The sequence below is a fragment of the Silene latifolia genome, chromosome 1, assembly GCF_048544455.1.
Source record: "Silene latifolia isolate original U9 population chromosome 1, ASM4854445v1, whole genome shotgun sequence".
In the NCBI taxonomy this organism is placed as follows: Eukaryota; Viridiplantae; Streptophyta; class Magnoliopsida; order Caryophyllales; family Caryophyllaceae; genus Silene; species Silene latifolia.
In genome coordinates, this window is record NC_133526.1 from 129,824,800 (window position 1) to 129,844,613 (window position 19,814).

The window sequence follows — 19,814 nt, forward strand, 5'->3', positions numbered from 1 at the left end:
AATGTGCTTATGACAGATCTAATAAGAACCACTCTCCCTGCATATGAGAGTTTTTGAGCACCCAACCCTCGAATTATATATACCACTTTATCAATTAAACATTGACAATCAGCAACACTCAACCTTTTGGGACTGATATTAACCCCTAAATATTTAAAAGGAACTTTTCCTCTTTGCATCCCTGAGATCCTTACCAGAGTTGCCATTGTACCTTCATCAACCCCATTACTATATAAATTCGATTTCCCTTGGTTCATACATAACCCATAAGCTTTAGAAAAAGTTTTAAAAGCCCTCAGTAATAGCAAAACAGACTCTGTATCTCCTCTACTAAACATAATTAAGTCATCTGCAAAACACAAATGACTCGGATGTACTCTTTTGCAAAAAGGGTGATATCTGAACTCCTTTCTTTGCAGTACCCACTGCAAAATTCTACTAAAGTATTCTAAGAAGATAGTGAAAAGAAAGGGGGGGGGACAGAGGATCCCCTTATCGCAAACCTCTTTTACACTGAAAAAATCCAAATATATTCCTATTCAAAGCAATAGAGTAGGCTGGTGTAGTTACACATTGCATGATAATGTCAATTGTGCTTGCTGAAAATTTCAGAGCTACCATCATGTCTTTAAGAAAAGCCCATTCAACCGAATCATAGGCTTTTTGTAGGTCTATCTTCATCAAGACTCTAGGTGAGCAAGCTTTTCTCTTGTACATTTTAATCAAATCTTGACAAATCAGTATATTGTCCACAATGTCCCTTCCCTGAATAAAAGCACTCTGTGATGGGCTGATTACATCAGGCAAAATATGGCACAATCTGTTACATAGAACCTTAGCAACACATTTGTAAAGTGTGTTACTGCAGGCTATAGGCCTGAACTGTGTAACATTGTCAGGAACCTCCACCTTTCGAATCAAGGTAATGATAGTGGCATTGCATTCTTTCAGAAGTTTCCCAGACACAATGGCACTCCTAACTGTAGTACAGACCTCCTTCCCCACAATGTTCCATGCGTCTTTGAATAATTGGCTAGTGTAACCATCTGGTCCAGGTGATTTGGTACCATGTATGAAAAACATAGCAACTTTTACTTCCACATATGTCACAGGGGCAGTCAGGATACTCTGATGAGCATCATTAACACATTTACCCATTCGAACAATCTCAGCATTAACAGATTCAACTTGCTTAGATGTTCCAAGTAGCTCAACATAGAAACTTTCAAAAGCTGCTTGAATATCCTCTTGTTCATTACAAAGAACCCCATCCTTATTCCTCACCTGATAAACCCTGTTTCTCATCCTCCTATGCCTAATGCTGGCATGAAAATAGGCAGAGTTATCATCTCCCTCTTCCATTCATTTCTCCTTTGATTTCTGCAACAAATATTGACTTCTTGTTTTCTTAAGAACTACCAATTCTTTTGCACAAGCAGATTCTGCATCACATACCTCCTTCTTCAAAGGATTTTTAATTAATTTAGTCTAGAATGCTTTCTAAGCAATCTCAGTCACCTGGGTGATATTTTCTATATCACTTATATTATTTCTGTTTAAAACTTTCAGGTCTTTTTTCAGCATTTTCAATTTCTGAGTTACCTGGTACATAGGTGTACCCTCCACCCTTTTCTGCCACTGTTGCTCAACAACCACAGGGAACTCCTCCAGAAGAGACCACATATTAAAATATTTAAATGAAACTCCCTTCCTGACCCCCTCTTTCTTAAACTGGATTAAGCAAGGGCAATGGTCAAATAGCCCTTCAGGTAAAAAATTTGCAAAACACTCAGGAAAAGCAGTCAACCAGTCATCATTTACCAACACTCTATCAATTTTACTGTAAACCTTTGAGGCATTCTCATGCTTATTATTCCAAGTAAAGAATGCCCCAATAGTATTCAATTCAGTCAACCCACAATTAGTTACCATTTGTTTCATAGGAAGGATGTAATGCCAAACCACCTCAGCCTCTCCTATTTTTTCATCTAAGTGCATGAGGTTATTAAAGTCCCCACACACTAGCCAGACATCATTCATTCCTCTGCCTACCGTACCATTTCCAAGGACCTCCATAAACTCTCCCTCTCCAATTCTTTATTGAATCCATAGACAATAGTAAAATAAAAAGCAATATTCCTCAACTTATCAAACACTCTAGAGTGGATCAGTTGATCAGTAATGCACCTTACATCCACCACAAACTGAGTAGGTTGCCAAATCAGCCAAATCCTCCTTCCCTTATGCTGACTCTTATTAGTGCAAATTAACCAACTCTCACAAATAGTGTTCTTAATCTTGATCTAGTTTCTATACTTTACTTTTGTTTCCAAAAGACCAAATAAACCTACATTATTCTGATTTAGAAACCATTTTATTTCAAGTTGTTTATTCCTACTATTCATACCTCTAATGTTCCAAAAGCCCAATCTATCCATTTTCTGGTTAAATCCTCCTCAATCCACTCTTTCCAGCACCAACACTTCGAGCTATAGTCATGTTTAAGGCATCCAAGAATGTAATGGCCCTTGGGGAATATTGCCTACTCTCTGGGAACTCCTGTCTCATCATTCTAGAAAGGATCCTCCTAGGCAATGATGGACCCTCTGCCACCTTTATCTTGGGGACCACAGGTGTAAAAATTGAACATCTGCAGTCTGTACCACAGGGGTCCTAACTGAATCAGTCTGAATCTGAACCCTTGTCTGAGTAGCTATCTTTGTTTTCTGCACACCTTCTTGCTATGGCCTTTGCTGCTTACCCACTGCATCCTTCCTAGGTCTCCAAAACTTTTGAGCTGGTTTAGGACCCTCAGATTTCCTGCACTGGTCAGCCATATGACCCATACCCTTGCATTTTCCACAGGATAAGGGCAACCAGTCATATGCTACCCTTATCTTCTGTAAATTGCCCAGTTCATCCAAAAAGACCAATTCCTTAGGGAATTCTTGACCAATTTGTACTTCAACAAGCACTTTAGCATATCCAAAGAAGCTTATATTAGTTGTAGCTTCATCACACTTAATGAATTTACCAACCTCATCATTAATCTTTCTTACACTCTTTTCCCCAAAACTTCACCTCCAAGTCATAGAGTTTCATCCAGATAGGGACCTTTTGAACATCATGCTTAATAAGTGCAACATCAGGTGTCCACTCCTTAATAATAACTGGTTTATTATAAAAAAGGAGGTGACCATTGCTAAGCACTGTCTGTTGTTGCTCCTTAGTCTTAAACCTCACCATGAAAAGACCATTAGATAGAAAAGATACCTTATCAACCCCGTTTGCCTGCCACACCCTTTTTACAAACCTAACCACCACATTCACCGGCGGGTTTGCACCTAAAATGTAACAGAAAACTGAAGTAGACCAGTATTGAATCTCACCTTCAACGTCTTCTTTACACAATTGAAGCCGGGGTCGTACACCTGTATCCTCCACTACCGGAATTGCTTCTTCCTCCAGTTCCACTTCTTCATCTATAGGATCCAATTCCGTCTCAAACCGAAGAGGAGAAACCCTAAGAGACGGTTTCCCATTCGACCTCAGCGAGCTTGAATTACTATTATTATTCGTACTAGTACTAGCAGCATGAACAGCTTCTCTCTCTAGACTCTCTCTCATCTCATTATCTCCTGAGTAAATTAAAAATTACTACCTTCTAAAATCCAGTTTTTCTAAAATTGCCCCCTTATATAACTTTTTCCTAAAATTACTCCCTTAAAATGCACTTTTATCAAAAAATTGTTTCAAAACACCAACTTAAATTACTTATTCCGTCGTTTTATTAAGTTATTTCGTTTGTGTCTTAACCAATTTATACTTTTAAACGTATAACAATGGAGAATAATTTCAAACACAGGCTTAATAAGTCACTTAAATTAGAGTTATAAAATAATTTTTGATAAAAGTGCATATTAAGGGAGTAATTTTAGAAAAAAAAATTATACAAGGGAGTAATTTTAGAAAACAAAATTTTAAAAGGGAGTAACTTTTAATTTACTCTAGTTTTTTTAATCGAAAGCTTTTAATGGACAACTAGTTTTGTTACCCGTGAAATTCACGGGTTTTCATTTAGCATATCTTATTTCTGTGATATTTATGTCAAATTTGACAGTTTGAGGAGGGGTTTAGACGGAGGAGTTGGAGTGCCAATTTCCGGATTCAAAATGAGGTTAGGAAGCTTTTGAAACATTAATTGTGCATATGTATAAGTTGGTTTCCAAAACAATTGAACTTCAAACTATAAAAGAAGAGACTGTAATTTATATTTACTTTATTTTTCCTCACAAGGTAAATTAAATGTAAATTATTCACTATGGGAGAAGTTCATAAGAAGTGTTGTGTTCCATCACATTTATATTATTGATTTTCAATTTTGTGTATCTGAAGATAATTGTAGTTATCTAGTAAGTAGTAGCAGAAAGTTCAACTCCTATACTACTCTTCTTGAAGTAACACAATGGTAACACAAAATTTCATTTGTGACGGCACGTATCCGTCATTTTGGAGTGACGGATACCATTTTCTCTCACAAATGACCCAAATAGAGGAGAGAGGGAAGCACATGGGAGTGCCCCACCTTGTTCCCCCTATCCGTTTTGTGAGTGATTACCCGTCACTTGCTCCGACCCGTCTTCAGCAAGACTTCCTGGGTAGGTAATGTGAGATGTACATATTTTGAAGCTAAATAGGCCTACTACAAAGAAATTACAAATGAGAGCATTATAAACAAAAGAAATTGAGAATAATAACTTCATTGTTTCACCTTGAATACCCAATACAAAATATTAATTCTTTACCTATGCCCGACGCTCTTTGCACGAACTGCAATTTCTCAACAGACGTCGGCTTCTTTTGTTAGTATTATCTCGAATTAGAGGTTTAGGTTGATCTAGTTACCAATTTCCAACCCTTCTGGAAAGTAATTTTTCCCAAAGAAAGCCACAACTCTCAATTTTAGTTATATTAAACTAAACCACATATTCATCAAATTCACGGGTATAAGACAACATAAATAGAAATTAATTTCATAAATCCAAATATAGAAGGCACATACAACTCTTGTAACTGTTAGTAGTACGTAATTAATTAGTGTTATGCAAAAATCTTATAAGAAATTTTTTATATACTTTTGCATCAAAACAAATGTAGAAATAAAAAATTTATCAAGTAATCACAATAAGTCTTAAATTCAAGCAAAAAGCTACAGAGCTCATTTAATCATGTCAAGTAAACATGAGAGTACGTACATACATAAGGCAAATTGCAAACGTCAGTCAAATTTCCTACTCCAAATCACAACCACACATTGAGAACATAGAGAACAACAGGTCCTTGGACTGTCAGACAGAGAACAAAAAAAGTTTGGGTTAATATACGCATTTTTTTTTTGTTCATCTTCGCAATATCTAACTTGAGAAAACGTAAGCAAGAAGATTGATAAAGTTGAAGTGTCATCAGTCGTTGAATCTTTTTCATCAATGACCTGCACATCATCACAAGTAAAATTGTAGTGGAAATCGAATACAGGCTGCCAAAATCGAGAAAAGAATTAATGGGATATCAATGCTTTAGTATAGTATATAAAATGAGAGAGATAGAAACTGGCAGGAATACGATTAGGACTTAGGATACCCGGCGAGCATATCAGTAGAGATTCATAGCACTTTTGCTCTGCAAAACATTATCAATAATCTAATCTCATCGCCAATCAAGTTAGTAAGGACATCAAGTAATTGTAAAAATGACCAGAAGTGAGTTCTAATTGCATTAGAAATCGTAAATGTTGTATGCATTCTCCTGGCACAGAAGGTTAAAATGTTTTGTTAATGAACGTCCTAGTGGTTTTGTAGTGAATATATAGTGGTTACCTTTGTCTAAGCATAAACATCCACTTAATTCATCAATATGCGCTCATAAAATACTTAACCCCAATACAGTCCATACAACACTACATTCGAACTTTCAATAGAAGTACATAATTGCAATTCATGTGATCCATAATATACTCCAATGAAGCTAAGAGCATTCGATATATATCTCAGTCCTTCCCCTGAACCCTTCCTCTGAACCTGATGAACTCCACCATAAGGAAAATTCGACCTTTCAATATAATCCATATATCTCAGTTCTTCTTATCCCTCAACCACTCTCCAAAATGGTAAATTTGAACTTTCAACATAAATCTTAGTTCTTAGTTATGATCCTTAATACACTCCACAAAAACTTAAATTCAAGCTCTCGACATATATCTTAGTTCCCTAATATACAGCACAAAACGATACATTCTAGCTTTGAATATATATATCTTACTTTGTCTAATCCCTAATACTCTCCACAAAATGCTAAAATCAAGCTACAAATGTACGGAGTATGTCTTAGTACTTTCAATCCCTAATACACTCCACAAAACTCAACATCCAGAGTTTTCGTCATATACCTCAATTCTTACAATCCCTAATAAACTCCACGAAACTCGAAGTTCGAGATTTCAACATATACCTCAGCTCTCCCGATCCCTAATACACTCCACAAAACGCTAAATTCAAGCTCTCAACATATAACTCAGTTCTTCCGATCTCAAACATTACACCAAGACACAAAACTCAAGATTTCAATGTATAACTCAGTTTGTAGACTATAGTAGGTTCGGGGACTGACCATGATTATATGGGAACAATTTGTAGACCGTGAAGCATACTATTGAATCAATCAATCCCAAACCTGCAAAACCCGGATTAAATCGTAACTCGGTGTATACAGAAACAAACTGAATCAATCAAGCCCAAACCTGCAAAATCAGTGAAGAATTTATTAGCTTCACTCAAACACAAACAAACTATATATTAATTTATGACACATACATACCTGCAACATCAATAGCAACTCAAAACCAAATACGAACGCAGGTTTGAAAGTCTGAGTTAAATATGAAAATTGTAACAAAGCATTCATAAACATTGATTACCATTGATTGATGGCCATTTTGGGGGAGAATTGGAGAAACGTACGAAGGCCATAAGCCAAGTAATAATTAGCTAATCAATAAATTGATATAGTAATTGAATTATTCATAAACAATGATATGTGATATAGTAACTGATATAGTAATTGATCAGGCATTCAGGCATAAGCATTAATTTGGGCAATTGAATTACGGGAAGAAGAAGCATTTTTTTATCAGGGGAGATTAATGGACAATGAATAAGGAATGTTAAGAGTTGTTGTTTGTTTTTTAATCTTTTTTGCGCTTAATGTATACAATGCTCTAAAATGTGTGCTTTTTTGTTGTTTAGATGCCTTATAGCTATGCCACGTAAGATTTTTGAATTACCCCTCAACTAACCTTTTTATATTATTGTATAGATATATGATGCCACGTAGACTAAGCTATTTTGTCTTTTTATTATAGTATTTATAGATGTGACATTCGTAAAGCAAATGTGGCATAGCGTTAATCATACGTGGCTTTTTACAATCACACGTGGCTTTGTTGACGTGGACTTTATGAGCCATTTTAGTTTAGGCTTTTAATAGTATTTTATAGATTTGATCACCCACACCCAATTTAGTTCACTTGTCAACGAGACTTGTTATTTCCACCACACTCTTTTATTAAATCCAATACAAATTTCCGAATCTTCCGATTTTACCCCATTTATTTCATTCTCACTTAACAACCCTTAGAGAAAGAAGAGAAGAGAGAGGAAAAGAGAAAAGGCCCACCAGTGACTCTTCCAGCCGCCTACGTTTGCCACTAGCCGACCAAAAACGAAAACAAGTCACAGATCATCGTCGGCAACGCCCTCCCACAAATACTACAAAATAACTACCAGTTAAAAAAATTTAATTGAATCAATAGAAAAGATAAAATGAATTATGCCTAGGGTTGTGATTAAGCATGTCACATATCTCAATGTTCCTCGATTAATTGTCTGTTCAACAATCTCAATGGATGTGATTTTGTATGTCGAATTTGGTAATTTCAAAAGTGAAAGGAATTTTTAGCTTAGTATAATACTTTGGCAATGACATAATGGCCATAATCAAATCGAATTAACAAATTCAATAAACGAATGCGGAGTATTAATCATACTAATTAAAATCCTCAACAATAATTACCATTTTACATTTTAAAAAAATGGTGTTCAAATGTTAACGTAGGGCGGAAAAGTATGTTGTCCGAGCGATTTTCGGAGTAGTGAAGGCGAAGATCCGCCAGTCTTGCCCCCGGTACGCTACCATATGATCGACTTCAAGGTAGCGTTGATGGCGGCAGCGACGGTGGAAAGTGAATTAAGGGTTTGAGTTAGGTTTAGTTTAGTTTTTTGGTGGGGATGAAATGAGAGGGACAAAGTTGTAAAAAGTGAGAATTTTTCTGTAGGATTTACTAAAATGTGTGTAGGATTTAGCAATTACGTTTAATAATTGTCTCTCTCCTCTTTTGTTGGTTTTTTTTTTGCCAAAACCAAAGGTAAACAAATAACCGGATTGGGGGAGGTATAAGAGTAATTAGGGTGTTGCCTTTTCATAATCGCACATTCTTGTTTAAGTTAATAATATCCGTCTTAAACTTAAACGGATCAAATATTCTAAATTAGATAAAATGAGTATGTCTAACGAATAACAAAAGACGATTATCTTATATATACAAATGAGAGAAATTTAATTTGTTTTCATTTTGAGATGGATATCTATCCAAGGGACCATCATCAAAATACTGATTGTTTAAAGTGTGAACAACTTCTTCAACGATCTTGTTTCCATCAATACCAACACGAATTAGGTTCATTTTGTTATTAAAGGTGTCCATTCTTGATTTTGTAAGCTCTATATCTCTATCTAACTTTTGTATCCTTTCATTTTGAGACATTAGCAAAGCTTGAAGCATTTCTTGGATGCTCATTGAAGGTGTATCATGGGTGGACATTGTCTCACTTTGTTGCTATTGAGTTTGACAAGAGTTTTGAGACTCTCATTCCCTAGTATCATTGGCTAAGTAGAAAGAGTTCCCATTTATCATCATAACTCCCTTCAAGGAATCTTCCATTACTCAAGTGATTCACATGAGATATACTTTCGACATTTAACCCATTAAAAACAACATGCCAAAGTTCTCATACCTCAAAATGATAGTCGCAATTGAATACAAAACATTCAAGTCTATCAAAATAAACACAAAACAATTCACCTTCATATTGTGGGAAATTAAGATTAGCTATTCAATTAAAGGAAAAAAAACACAGTCTAAGGTAATTAAATAAGTCCTAATATTTACAAAGACAAACTACACTAATATTGACCAAAAGTTTAAAAATGAGCTTTAGCTATGTTGCCTTCCCTTACAACGGTGCCAAAATTTGATAAGTATTGACTAGATAGATGTCGTAAAAACCTAGAATTAACTACCAAATTAAAAATTTATAATCTTATCTTGATTCAACTAACTTCTAATTAAAATAATAGCAAAGCGGAAGTAAGGGTCGAACCCAAGAGAAGGATGTTAAGCTAAAGACTTGACTTTTAGACTATTGACCAACTATTAATCCAACACTAATGATTAATTAAGACTCAACAATTAACACTAATTACAAACAATGAGTATAAACAATGATGAACATGTAGAAAGACAAAAAGGAAAGAGATTGGTTGAAAGATGCATAAGAACACTAAAGATGTAAACTTTTACTATTGTGACAATTTGACAAACACTTAGAATGCAAGAAATCAATATGTGAGAAAGACTTGATGTAATTTTCCCTAAAGACTAACACGATAGGCAAGCATGGATTCTTTTTTCTTTCCTTCCTTCATCCAATACATAACATAAGAGTTGTCAACCTACCAATCTAAGCCAACTAGTAGATTCTTCATTAAAAGGGTCTAACTTGCTAAGCCACAAGAGAAACCTAATTAAGAGCACTAGGTACAATTCCAAACAAGATATGCTAGGATGTGTCTCAAACAATCTAGCCAACTATTCAAGAATACACAAGTAATTTCCTACTCACAAAGGCTTGATTTCTAAGCCAAAATCAAACCTTTACTAGTTTGCTTCCAACAAATTCCACTTTACTAAGCCATAAAGAGAAACTATGCATTAATTAGATGAGTAACATGCAAGATTGGCCAAATTCAACATACAAACAACTAATATGACAATCAAATGAAGGAAATTACAATAAAGTGTAGACACCTCGTTTCTGCACCTCTCGCCAAACGCCCAATGATGATTGGGCCGCATGTTTGGCATATGTCGCGATTTTATGACGTTTCATAAATCGGTTAATAAAAGGTAACTCGTACACTTGTGTCTACCCCTTGGTTGTCATCTAGGTGTCATTACGGTCGTTTTGACAATAATTAGAGTACATTTGGAGTCCGGGTCAAAAACCGATTCCATTTTCTAAAACCGTCAATCCCGAGTCAAAAAGCAATGTGCTCATATAAACAACTAATATGACAATCAAATGAAGGAAATTACAATAAAGTGTATACATCTCGTTTCTACACCTCCCGCCAAAAACCCAGTGTTGATTGGGCCGCATGTTTAGCATATGTCGCGATTTTAGGACATTTCGTAAATCGGTTAATAAAAGGTAACTCGTACACTTGTGTCTACCCCTTGGTTTTCATCTAGGTGACATTACGGTCGTTTTGACAGTAATTAGAGTATATTTGGAGTCCGGGTCAAAAAGGGTTCCCATTTTTTAAAACCATCAATCCTGAGTCAAAAAGCAATGTGCTTGTCTACCTAAGGTTAGGATGTCATAAAATGTTAAGAGTATATCTCATTTTTAGTCCCATGTCACTTCTTTAAGCTAAACTTAAGTTTACATTGCAAAATGTGCATTTCAATTAGCTAAAATGACAACCTGATCTTTAGGCCTGTTTTACGAGGTGATAACAACTTTTTTGGGTTTGGCCTATTTCACAGAAAGTTCTAGATCTTTCTTTTATCTTTCCAGCACCACCGAAATCACCTTAGTCCGAGTCTTGTAGAGAAAGTTATGCCTAAATTATGATAGGCTATCAAACGCGTTTTCTTGCGCAGAAGAATACTACCCGGGAAAGAACGCACCAAATGATGCGCCTCTTCCGGGGAGCGCAGCACCTGTTGCGCCTTTTCTCAAGCCTTTCTTTTTGTCCAAGTTTCCGTGTTTCAACCTAAGTCGGTTGTTTCAGGATCTTTCCTTCCATATCTCTTTTCTAAACCCTACCCCTCGTGATTAGTATAAATAGAGGCCTTCGCCTCACATATTTTTCACGCGAGTGTCCGCCCTTCTCTTCTCCCTTTGCATTCTAAGACCGCTCTTGCTTTTCGACGCCTACGTGCTTGATCAATCGACCACGTAAGCTCAGATCATTCTGAGTACCAGTCACGTTTGCATGACTGACCAATTTGACCACTACACAATCATTAAATCAATCTTTTTAATTCCTTTTTCAGGGCACTTTCATATTTGCATAGATCGAGTCGAGTTACCACTAAAAAACCGATTTTAGTTAAATCTCACGACGCTAATATGTAAGTCTGAGGGTGTAAATCTCATCTTTTAATATTGTATTTCTATTGTTGTATTTTATTTTACGAGTTTACATCCTATTAATGCCAAGACATAAAACTATTTCATTTTTTTTTTTGGCAGCCGAAAAGAAAGATTCCTAGTGTGATCTCAAAGCCCGTCTGGCTAGGCCATGAGCTCTTTCATTAAGGTTCTTACGCACATAACTAAAACATAGACAGTGAAACACAGAAATAAGATTATTAATGTCCTCAATAATTCCTCGAACTTGATGATGCTTGCGATCCTGTCCTGCCCATTGAGTCAGTAGCTGAAGACAATCAAAAGAGATTTCCAAATGGAGAATGCCCCGCTTGTAAGCCCATTCCAATGCCACTTTAGTCCCCATAGCCTCCGCTTGAAGTGGTGACTCTGCTTGGCCCTTAGTGGCTCCCTCAAACCAAACCTCTCCCATAGAATTGTAGGCGACCCATCCAAAAGTTGTTGCGAAGGATTCCTCCCAGCTGGCATCGACACAGATACGTGTAACCTGACAAGTACCAATACCTCCAATCGCATAAAACTATTTCATAAAATACAAGTTTTAGAACTTTTTTTTTTATCAAAACTGTCCAGATCACAGGCGGAGAAAACGCAGTGTCTGATGCGCCTTCTGGAACAGTCGCAGCGTTTGTTGCGTCTCTTCCAGAGGCTGCTCTCAGCTACTCTGTTTTCTCTTCCTCTCAGGTTCGTTTCTTTTCAATTCTTTTCTTTCTTCTTTTGATTAATCTACATCTTTTCATCAAATTATTTCACTTTTCAACTTAATTTAATTATTTTCTTAACCCTTTCTTTTCCAAGTCGATTTAAATCGTTAGTCTTCAATATTAGTGGGTTTATTCTGTATCATAATCAAATCCGGGTTTTAGAGGCTTGATAATCCATATTTGGTCTCTTAAAATTCAATATTTGTAAATTAAAGTTTCTGTTTTGCTTTATTTCAATTCTTAAGTCTTCAAATCGTTTTCTAATCGTTTTCTAATAATTAGTAATCAATATTAATTGGGTTGAGACGGTTTTTGTACATCAAATTCATTCTTAATATTTATCATTCGGGTTTAATCATTAACATGTAAATAAAATTAATTTTTATAATCAATCAACCGTAACAACCAATCGAGTCTGACTTTTACAATCAGAACCCATCCCGGAACTAACACAGTGGGTGATGCGCCTCTTCTAGAGGACACACCCATTGTTGCGCATGTTCTAGGCTGGCTTCTGCCTCTGAACTCATTCCTGTTTTGACGTAGTGTATATATATTAATCGACTATTATTCGTATTATCACATATTTCCTTATTTCCTCAAATTTACTTTTCTTATATATATTAATCGACTATTATTCGTATTATCACCTATCTTTTAATTTATTTTTGTCAATTTTAATTTATTTCCTTATTTTCCAATTTTCCTTTCCTTTTATTTCCTTATTTCCTCAAATTTACTTTTCTTATTTATTTACTTTTTCTATTTATTTCCTTTTCTTTTAAATTTTCTTTTCTTTTATTTCTTTCCTAAATCCCGTCTTTGGCATTTATATGATGTACATTCAGTTGTAAATTATATTTTATTCTTTTGTATGCTTATTCACATGTAATTAATCTAATTTCCACTTCGACCTTTAATTGGGTGCTAAATTGTTTGTCAACCGACTTAGTCCAAATTCTCACATGCTAGGTTTAAAACGTGGATGTTGCATTGCATGCATTACAACTGACAACATATCAAGTATAAACAACTTCCCTTGTGACACCCCCATACTCCAAGTGCCTTACCAGGACCACCCAGGTATAAGAACGTCGCCATCTCGGTTTTTCGAAGCAATGATAATCAAATGACAATAAAGAAACATAATTTAAATAGCCAAACTGTTTAAAGTGATTACAAAACCAGATCCAAACTGACAAAAGGTACAATACATGTTCTCAAAACCAAATGTCTAAACAACTAAAATATGACAGCGGAAGACTCTAATCAGCTCGTGGTGACACATCCCAGCTAGCCCAAATGCCTCTAGTCAAACCTGCTCAACAACTGCTCACCATCCCCGAATGGATCACCACAGTTTTTAAAACAATTAAACGGGTCGATTACTAATTACACAAAACAAGATACAATACAACAATTACTGATAAACTCAATCGTCACATCAAACCCCGGTCTCCATAATCAATCTCCACGTAACTGACTACACACTAAAGTGTGTAGCCCTGCCAGAGTACCCATCGCAACAGATACTCCACGCCGCCAGTGGGGGACCGCAGTCGTACCCACCAAATCCCCGCTCATCTCCATCGAGCGATAAACCCAAGTCCATTAATGTGCACATCCTTTCTGTGGTGGGTTCCACAGAAGGCGAATCATGGGCGTGAAGCCACTCCCGCAAGTGACTCCACTCAGCCAGGGACACGCCCCGAAGAACACAGACAGACAAACAGTAACCATAACACCAAAATCAACAACCGTCTGAACTAAACAACAATCATCAACTACAGCACAATTCACCACACATATCATGTAATTAATACTGAGTAGGGAAAATCCTACCTGAAATGCAATCACAAACAACAGACGATCTAGCAGCTGTCTCAAAATCGTTCTTCTACGAATTCTTCTCCTATTCACATAATCATATAATCACTACCAACACAACAAATAATAAAAACCCCCAATCCCAAAATTAGGGTTTAAACAAAGTCAACCAAACGCTATAAAATTGAGATGTAGGACTTACCCTTGACGCAAGGATCACAAGGACACAAAGAACAACGAAATCCGACCTCTCAAGCTCCGGGATTTGCCAATAATGCGGATGAAGAGAACAACGTAGTTTGAAATCTCCTTTGAGTGAATTAGGTTTATAAAAAGTGTTTAATAAAGATGGCGACACACTATATATACTAATCCGCATTATTAACAAAACCCATCAAAACATAACCCGTCAACCGAGCTACTCGATCGAGTAAGTAATGTACTCGATCGAGTGCCCCTTACTCGATCGAGTGCCAAGGCTACTCGATCGAGTACCCTACAGACAGAATACTGCTTTGTAAACCAAAACACCCTTACTCGACAGAGTAAAGCCCACTCGATAGAGTACCCAGAGACCCATAAAACCGTAGTATTACAGTCTTCCCTCCTTAAAATAACTTCGTCCCCGAAGTTCAAACCACAAAAAAAAAAATAAAGACCTGCTAACAAAATCCCGACACAACAACAAAACAAAACTCAATATAAAAACTCCAACACATACTACCAACCCACTCTCAACCCGACTCAACCACTACTAACTATACTAAATACAACATAAAAATATGCAAAAACTCTTCGCGATCATCTCCTACCCCCTAAAAGAAACAAGGTTACGTCCCCGTAACCATACATACCTGATAAAAAAGGAACGGATAGCGCTCTCTCATGGCCTCCTCCGCCTCCCATATAGCTTCCTCAACCTCATGATTTAACCAAAGAATCTTAAGCAAGACCGTCTCACCATGTCTAGTCTTCCTAACCTTCCGGTCCAGAATCTTCTTAGGCACCTCAAGATAAGACAAAGACTCATCTAGCTCTATGTTCTCCACCTCTAACACATGTGACGGATCACTCACATACTTCCGTAGCTTAGAAACATGAAACACATTGTGTACTCTATCCAAAGCAGACGGTAAGGCCAAACGATAAGCAAGCTCTCCAAGCCGGTCTAAGACCTCATATGGTCCTATGAACTTCTGACTCAGCTTGCCTTTCTTACCAAATCTCATGACCCCACGCATAGGAGACATTTTCAGAAGAACCTTGTCCCTAACCTGAAACTCTATGTCCCGACGATGTAGATCTGCATAACTCTTTTGTCTATCCTGAGCCGCTCTCATCCTCTCCCTGATCAGCTTAATCTGCTCAACCATCTCATGTACCATCTCTGGTCCTAAAACCACTGCCTCAGCACTGTCATCCCAACAAATCGGACTCCTACATCTCCTCCCATATAAAGCCTCAAATGGCGCCATGCCAATACTGGTATGATAGCTGTTGTTGTAAAAAAAACTCAATCAAATCTAACCTCTGTTCCCAGCTACCACCAAAATCCATCACACAAGCTCGTAACATATCCTTAAGAGTCTTGATTGTCCTCTCAGTCTGACCATCTGTCGCAGGATGAAATGTTGTACTCATCTTCAATGTCGTTCCCAACGACTCCTGCAACTCTTTCCAAAACCTTGAGATAAACCTCGAATCTCTGTCAGATACTATGCCTTTAGGCACTCCGTGCAATCTCAACACATTCTTTCGATAAACCATAGCCAATTGTGCCTTAGTCCATGTATCTTTCATTGGCACAAAATGAGCTGACTCGGTCAGTCGATCCACTATAACCCATATCATGTTGTTACCCTGCTGACTCTTTGGCAAACCCATGATAAAATCCATAGAAATGGACTCCCACTTCCACTCAGGCACCTCTAAAGACTGAATCTTACCTTGTGGTCGTCGCTGCTCCCCTTTTAACTCTCTGACATGTCAAACAACGGGCCACAAACTCAACTGTTTCTTTCTTCATCCCAGGCCACCAGAAAGTCTTCTTTAAATCCTTATATAGCTTGTCACCACATTGATGTACCGAATATGGTGTACAATGAGCCTCTGTCATGATTGTCTTTTTCAGCTCCTCATCATTAGGGACACACCACCTCCCATCAAACCTCAAACTACCATCTGTATGAATAGAGAATCTAGACATTGTCCCTTTCTCTACTCCAGCTCTCCTCTCCACCATCTTGTGACACCCCCATATACCAAGGAGCCTTAACAAGACCTTCCCTAGCATATAAAGGCATCACCATCTCGGTTGCCCGAGGTAAGTAATCATCAAAAGTCGATAAAAGAACATTTAAAGTTATTTTACAAGTGATACAACCAAACTACTAAAACAAAAGGTACAACTCGTCAAAGCTATATAACTACTTCTGACATTACTCATGAAGACTCATCCCTGCCAGAACTCCAGCTACCATCCAAGACAACACCTGCTAAGACTGACTGCTCACCATAAGGGATCACGACAAACACAACAAAACAAACAAAAGACAAACCACACAAGGTCAGTAACTGAGGCAAGACACAACAAACAACCAATAACACATTACAAACACAACCAAACACACACACCAGTCACAACCACTCCAACCAATCACCGTCACCAACTGTCCACTGGACCAGCCCTGCCAGTGGGGGACCGCAGCCGTTCCCACCTAAGCCCCGCTCATCATACTGAGCGATAACCCTGTCCCATTAATGTGCACATCCCCTCCCGTGGCGGGTTCCACAGAGGGCGAAACTAGGGCGTGAAACCACTCCCACAAGTGACTCCACTCAGCTGAGGACGCACCTCGAGAACCAAAGACAATCAATCACAAACAGCTGCAATACAACAACAACCAACAAAATAGCATACACCAACCGATTACCACGTATACTCAGCCACACGGTCACAACAACAATACAACAACTGACACACTAGACCACCAACAGAAACTGAGTAGGCGAACCTACCTTTAACCAAAAGCAGCGATTCCTCGATCAACCATACGACCGACATCACCCAAACAAGCAATCCCTATACAAACAGTATACAAGCCTATTACTACCAATACAGCCCTACAAGGAACAACAAAGACAAAGATGATGACGATGACATACCTACGCATCCTAGATCGGCGTTAAGACCGCTACCCGACTCAAGCAACGCATCCCCAAGGCACTAACATCCACAAAAGCTCCCATGCTCATCATACTGAGTGATAACCCTGTCCCATTAATGTGCACATCCCCTCCCGTGGCGGGTTCCATGGAGGGCGAAACTAGGGCGTGAAGCTACTCCCACAAGTGACTTCACTCAGCCGAGGACGCACCTCGAGAACCAAAGACAATCAATCACAAACAGCTGCAATACAACAACAACCAACAAAACAGCATACACCAACCGATTACCACGTATACTCAGCCACACGGTCACAACAACAATACAACAACCGACACACTAGACCACCAACAAAAACTGAGTAGGCGAACTTACCTTTAACCAAAAGCAGCGATTCCTCGATCAACCATACGACTGACATCATCCAAATAAGCAATCCCTATACAAATAGTATACAAGCCTATTACTACCAATACAACCCTACAAGGAACAACAAAGACAAACATGATGACGATGACATACCTACGCATCCTAGATCGGCGTTAAGACCGCTACCCGACTCAAGCAACGCATCCCCAAGGCACTAACATCCTCAAAAGCTCCCATGGAAGAAGTTATGGTGAAGGGAAAGGAGAAAGGCGGCATCTAGGTCTGAAGGGAAGAGGCGAAAATGATTTGGGATTTATCAAAACACGATTATAAACCCTCGCTGAAAAGGCGCTACTCGATCGAGTAACCCACTTACTCGATCGAGTGGCCCCTACTCGATCGAGTAGCCTCTACTCTATCGAGTACCACACACTCCTAAGGTTAAACAAGACACAGGGCACCTCTTGCACGCATTCCTAAAGGTTATCACCTGCCCCAAAGGTCGGTCAAGGTTGGTCAACGAGTCCCTAAAAGGACGGGTATTACAGTCTTCCCCCCTTAAAAAGAACTTCGTCCCTGAAGTTCGACTCACCCTCTCCCGAACCACAAGAGATGACACCAAGGTCGACATCACCGTTTACCTGACATAGGGTCACAACTCTCTAAAAACATCATCCCACTACACCATCGCCATCAACTGTCTAACACACACCACATGTTCAAACCTTCAAAAACCACTATTTGAATTACCGAACACGCTACATGTAGCCAACAACCTTATCACTGACCCAACAATGTATGATTCATAGACACACAATGTAACTACTAATGACAACCTCGCTACCGTTCAAGACATCGTCGTCTCATTAGGACCATCTTCTTACTATAACATAACAAATTTCTTCCACAAACATTATAAGCTCAACTAATTTTCTCAAACATTAGAAACTCAACAAATTTTCACTTAACGCAACAAATTTCTTCCCTAAATATTATAAAACGCATATATTATAAAACGCATTAGAAATATAGTAAAGTATTCTACAAAATTATTAGGAATAATTATAAACTCGTACATGAAATATAACAAGGACGTTATAAAACATTACAAACATATGGCAACAATTGTAATAATTTCGGCTTTTTCTTTTGCGACATTACTCTTCCCCTCTAAAAAGGAACTTCGTCCCCGAAGTTCACCATCAAACGACCTTTCAGGCACCTAACCGGACACATATCGCAACTTATTGACATTACTCACTAATTTCAATTAGCATTAACTTATATACACCGACTACTTATGAGAATGATTATCATCAATCATGAAAGACATGCATGTAACAATTTGTGTATAATGTAACTATGGAAATTCCCTTAATTAAATAACGAGTCTTTTCGGTAATAAATAAGTGAGGCTTGCTTGTAGACGTGAGGAAGTAAAATGAATGCAAGAAGAACCAATAATATTGTTCATCTTGTGACACCTGACGCCACTTAACAACTGCTTGCAAGGTAAGTATATGACTACATACAAAATATAAACTTTTATAACATTACTCACATGTCAATTCCTTCAACAATATATGTGATGGTCTCATCGATTCTCTCTCTCATAAATCGTCATTTACAAGTCGAGCACGAACTCAAGCATAACCAATAGAACGACCTAAACATGTTACTAATCTTCCATAATCATGATAAACATCAAAATATGAAAAAAAAAAAAAAAATCATTCGAACAGTTTATTTTTTCGAAAAGTTCCTGTAACAGTGCTACTCGATCGAGTGGGTTAGGCACTCGGTCGAGCTGGCCCTACTCGATCGAGTATCTTAGCTACTCGATCGAGTAGCCCGAAATCAGATTACTCCCAATCTGCCACACCTGCAGCTACTCGATCGAGTTAGGGGCACTCGGTCGAGTGGCCACAGGTCAACATAATTCCATATCAACGAGACACAAACTAAGTAATCACATAACTGGGAGTCGGAATGAATTTCCGACTACAAATTCTGCAAACAAGTCTAGGGAAAGGCAAGTACGGCCTTATGGCCACCAATACAAACCAAACATGATAAGTACGAAAAGAGAATGTTCCAACCAAAGCAAACTAACATCCGATATAACTACGAACAAGATAAGGAAAAGGAGTATCACTCCTGCTACTGCTGCTGCTC

General features: G+C 37.8%; 1 protein-coding gene across 1 annotated transcript; it reads right to left on the bottom strand.

Annotated features, from left to right (window-relative positions):
• Positions 1–1,500: 1,500 nt before the first annotated feature.
• LOC141655779 (uncharacterized) lies at positions 1,501–2,076 on the bottom strand. The gene has a single exon (XM_074462838.1). The coding sequence runs from the start codon at positions 2,074–2,076 to the stop codon at positions 1,501–1,503; it is 576 nt and encodes a 191-aa protein (XP_074318939.1).
• Positions 2,077–19,814: the final 17,738 nt, after the last annotated feature.

Bases quoted from the DNA above. Each gene is read 5' to 3' on its own strand.
- LOC141655779 (XM_074462838.1), bottom strand. From the start codon at position 2,076: ATGGAGGTCCTTGGAAATGGTACGGTAGGCAGAGGAATGAATGATGTC.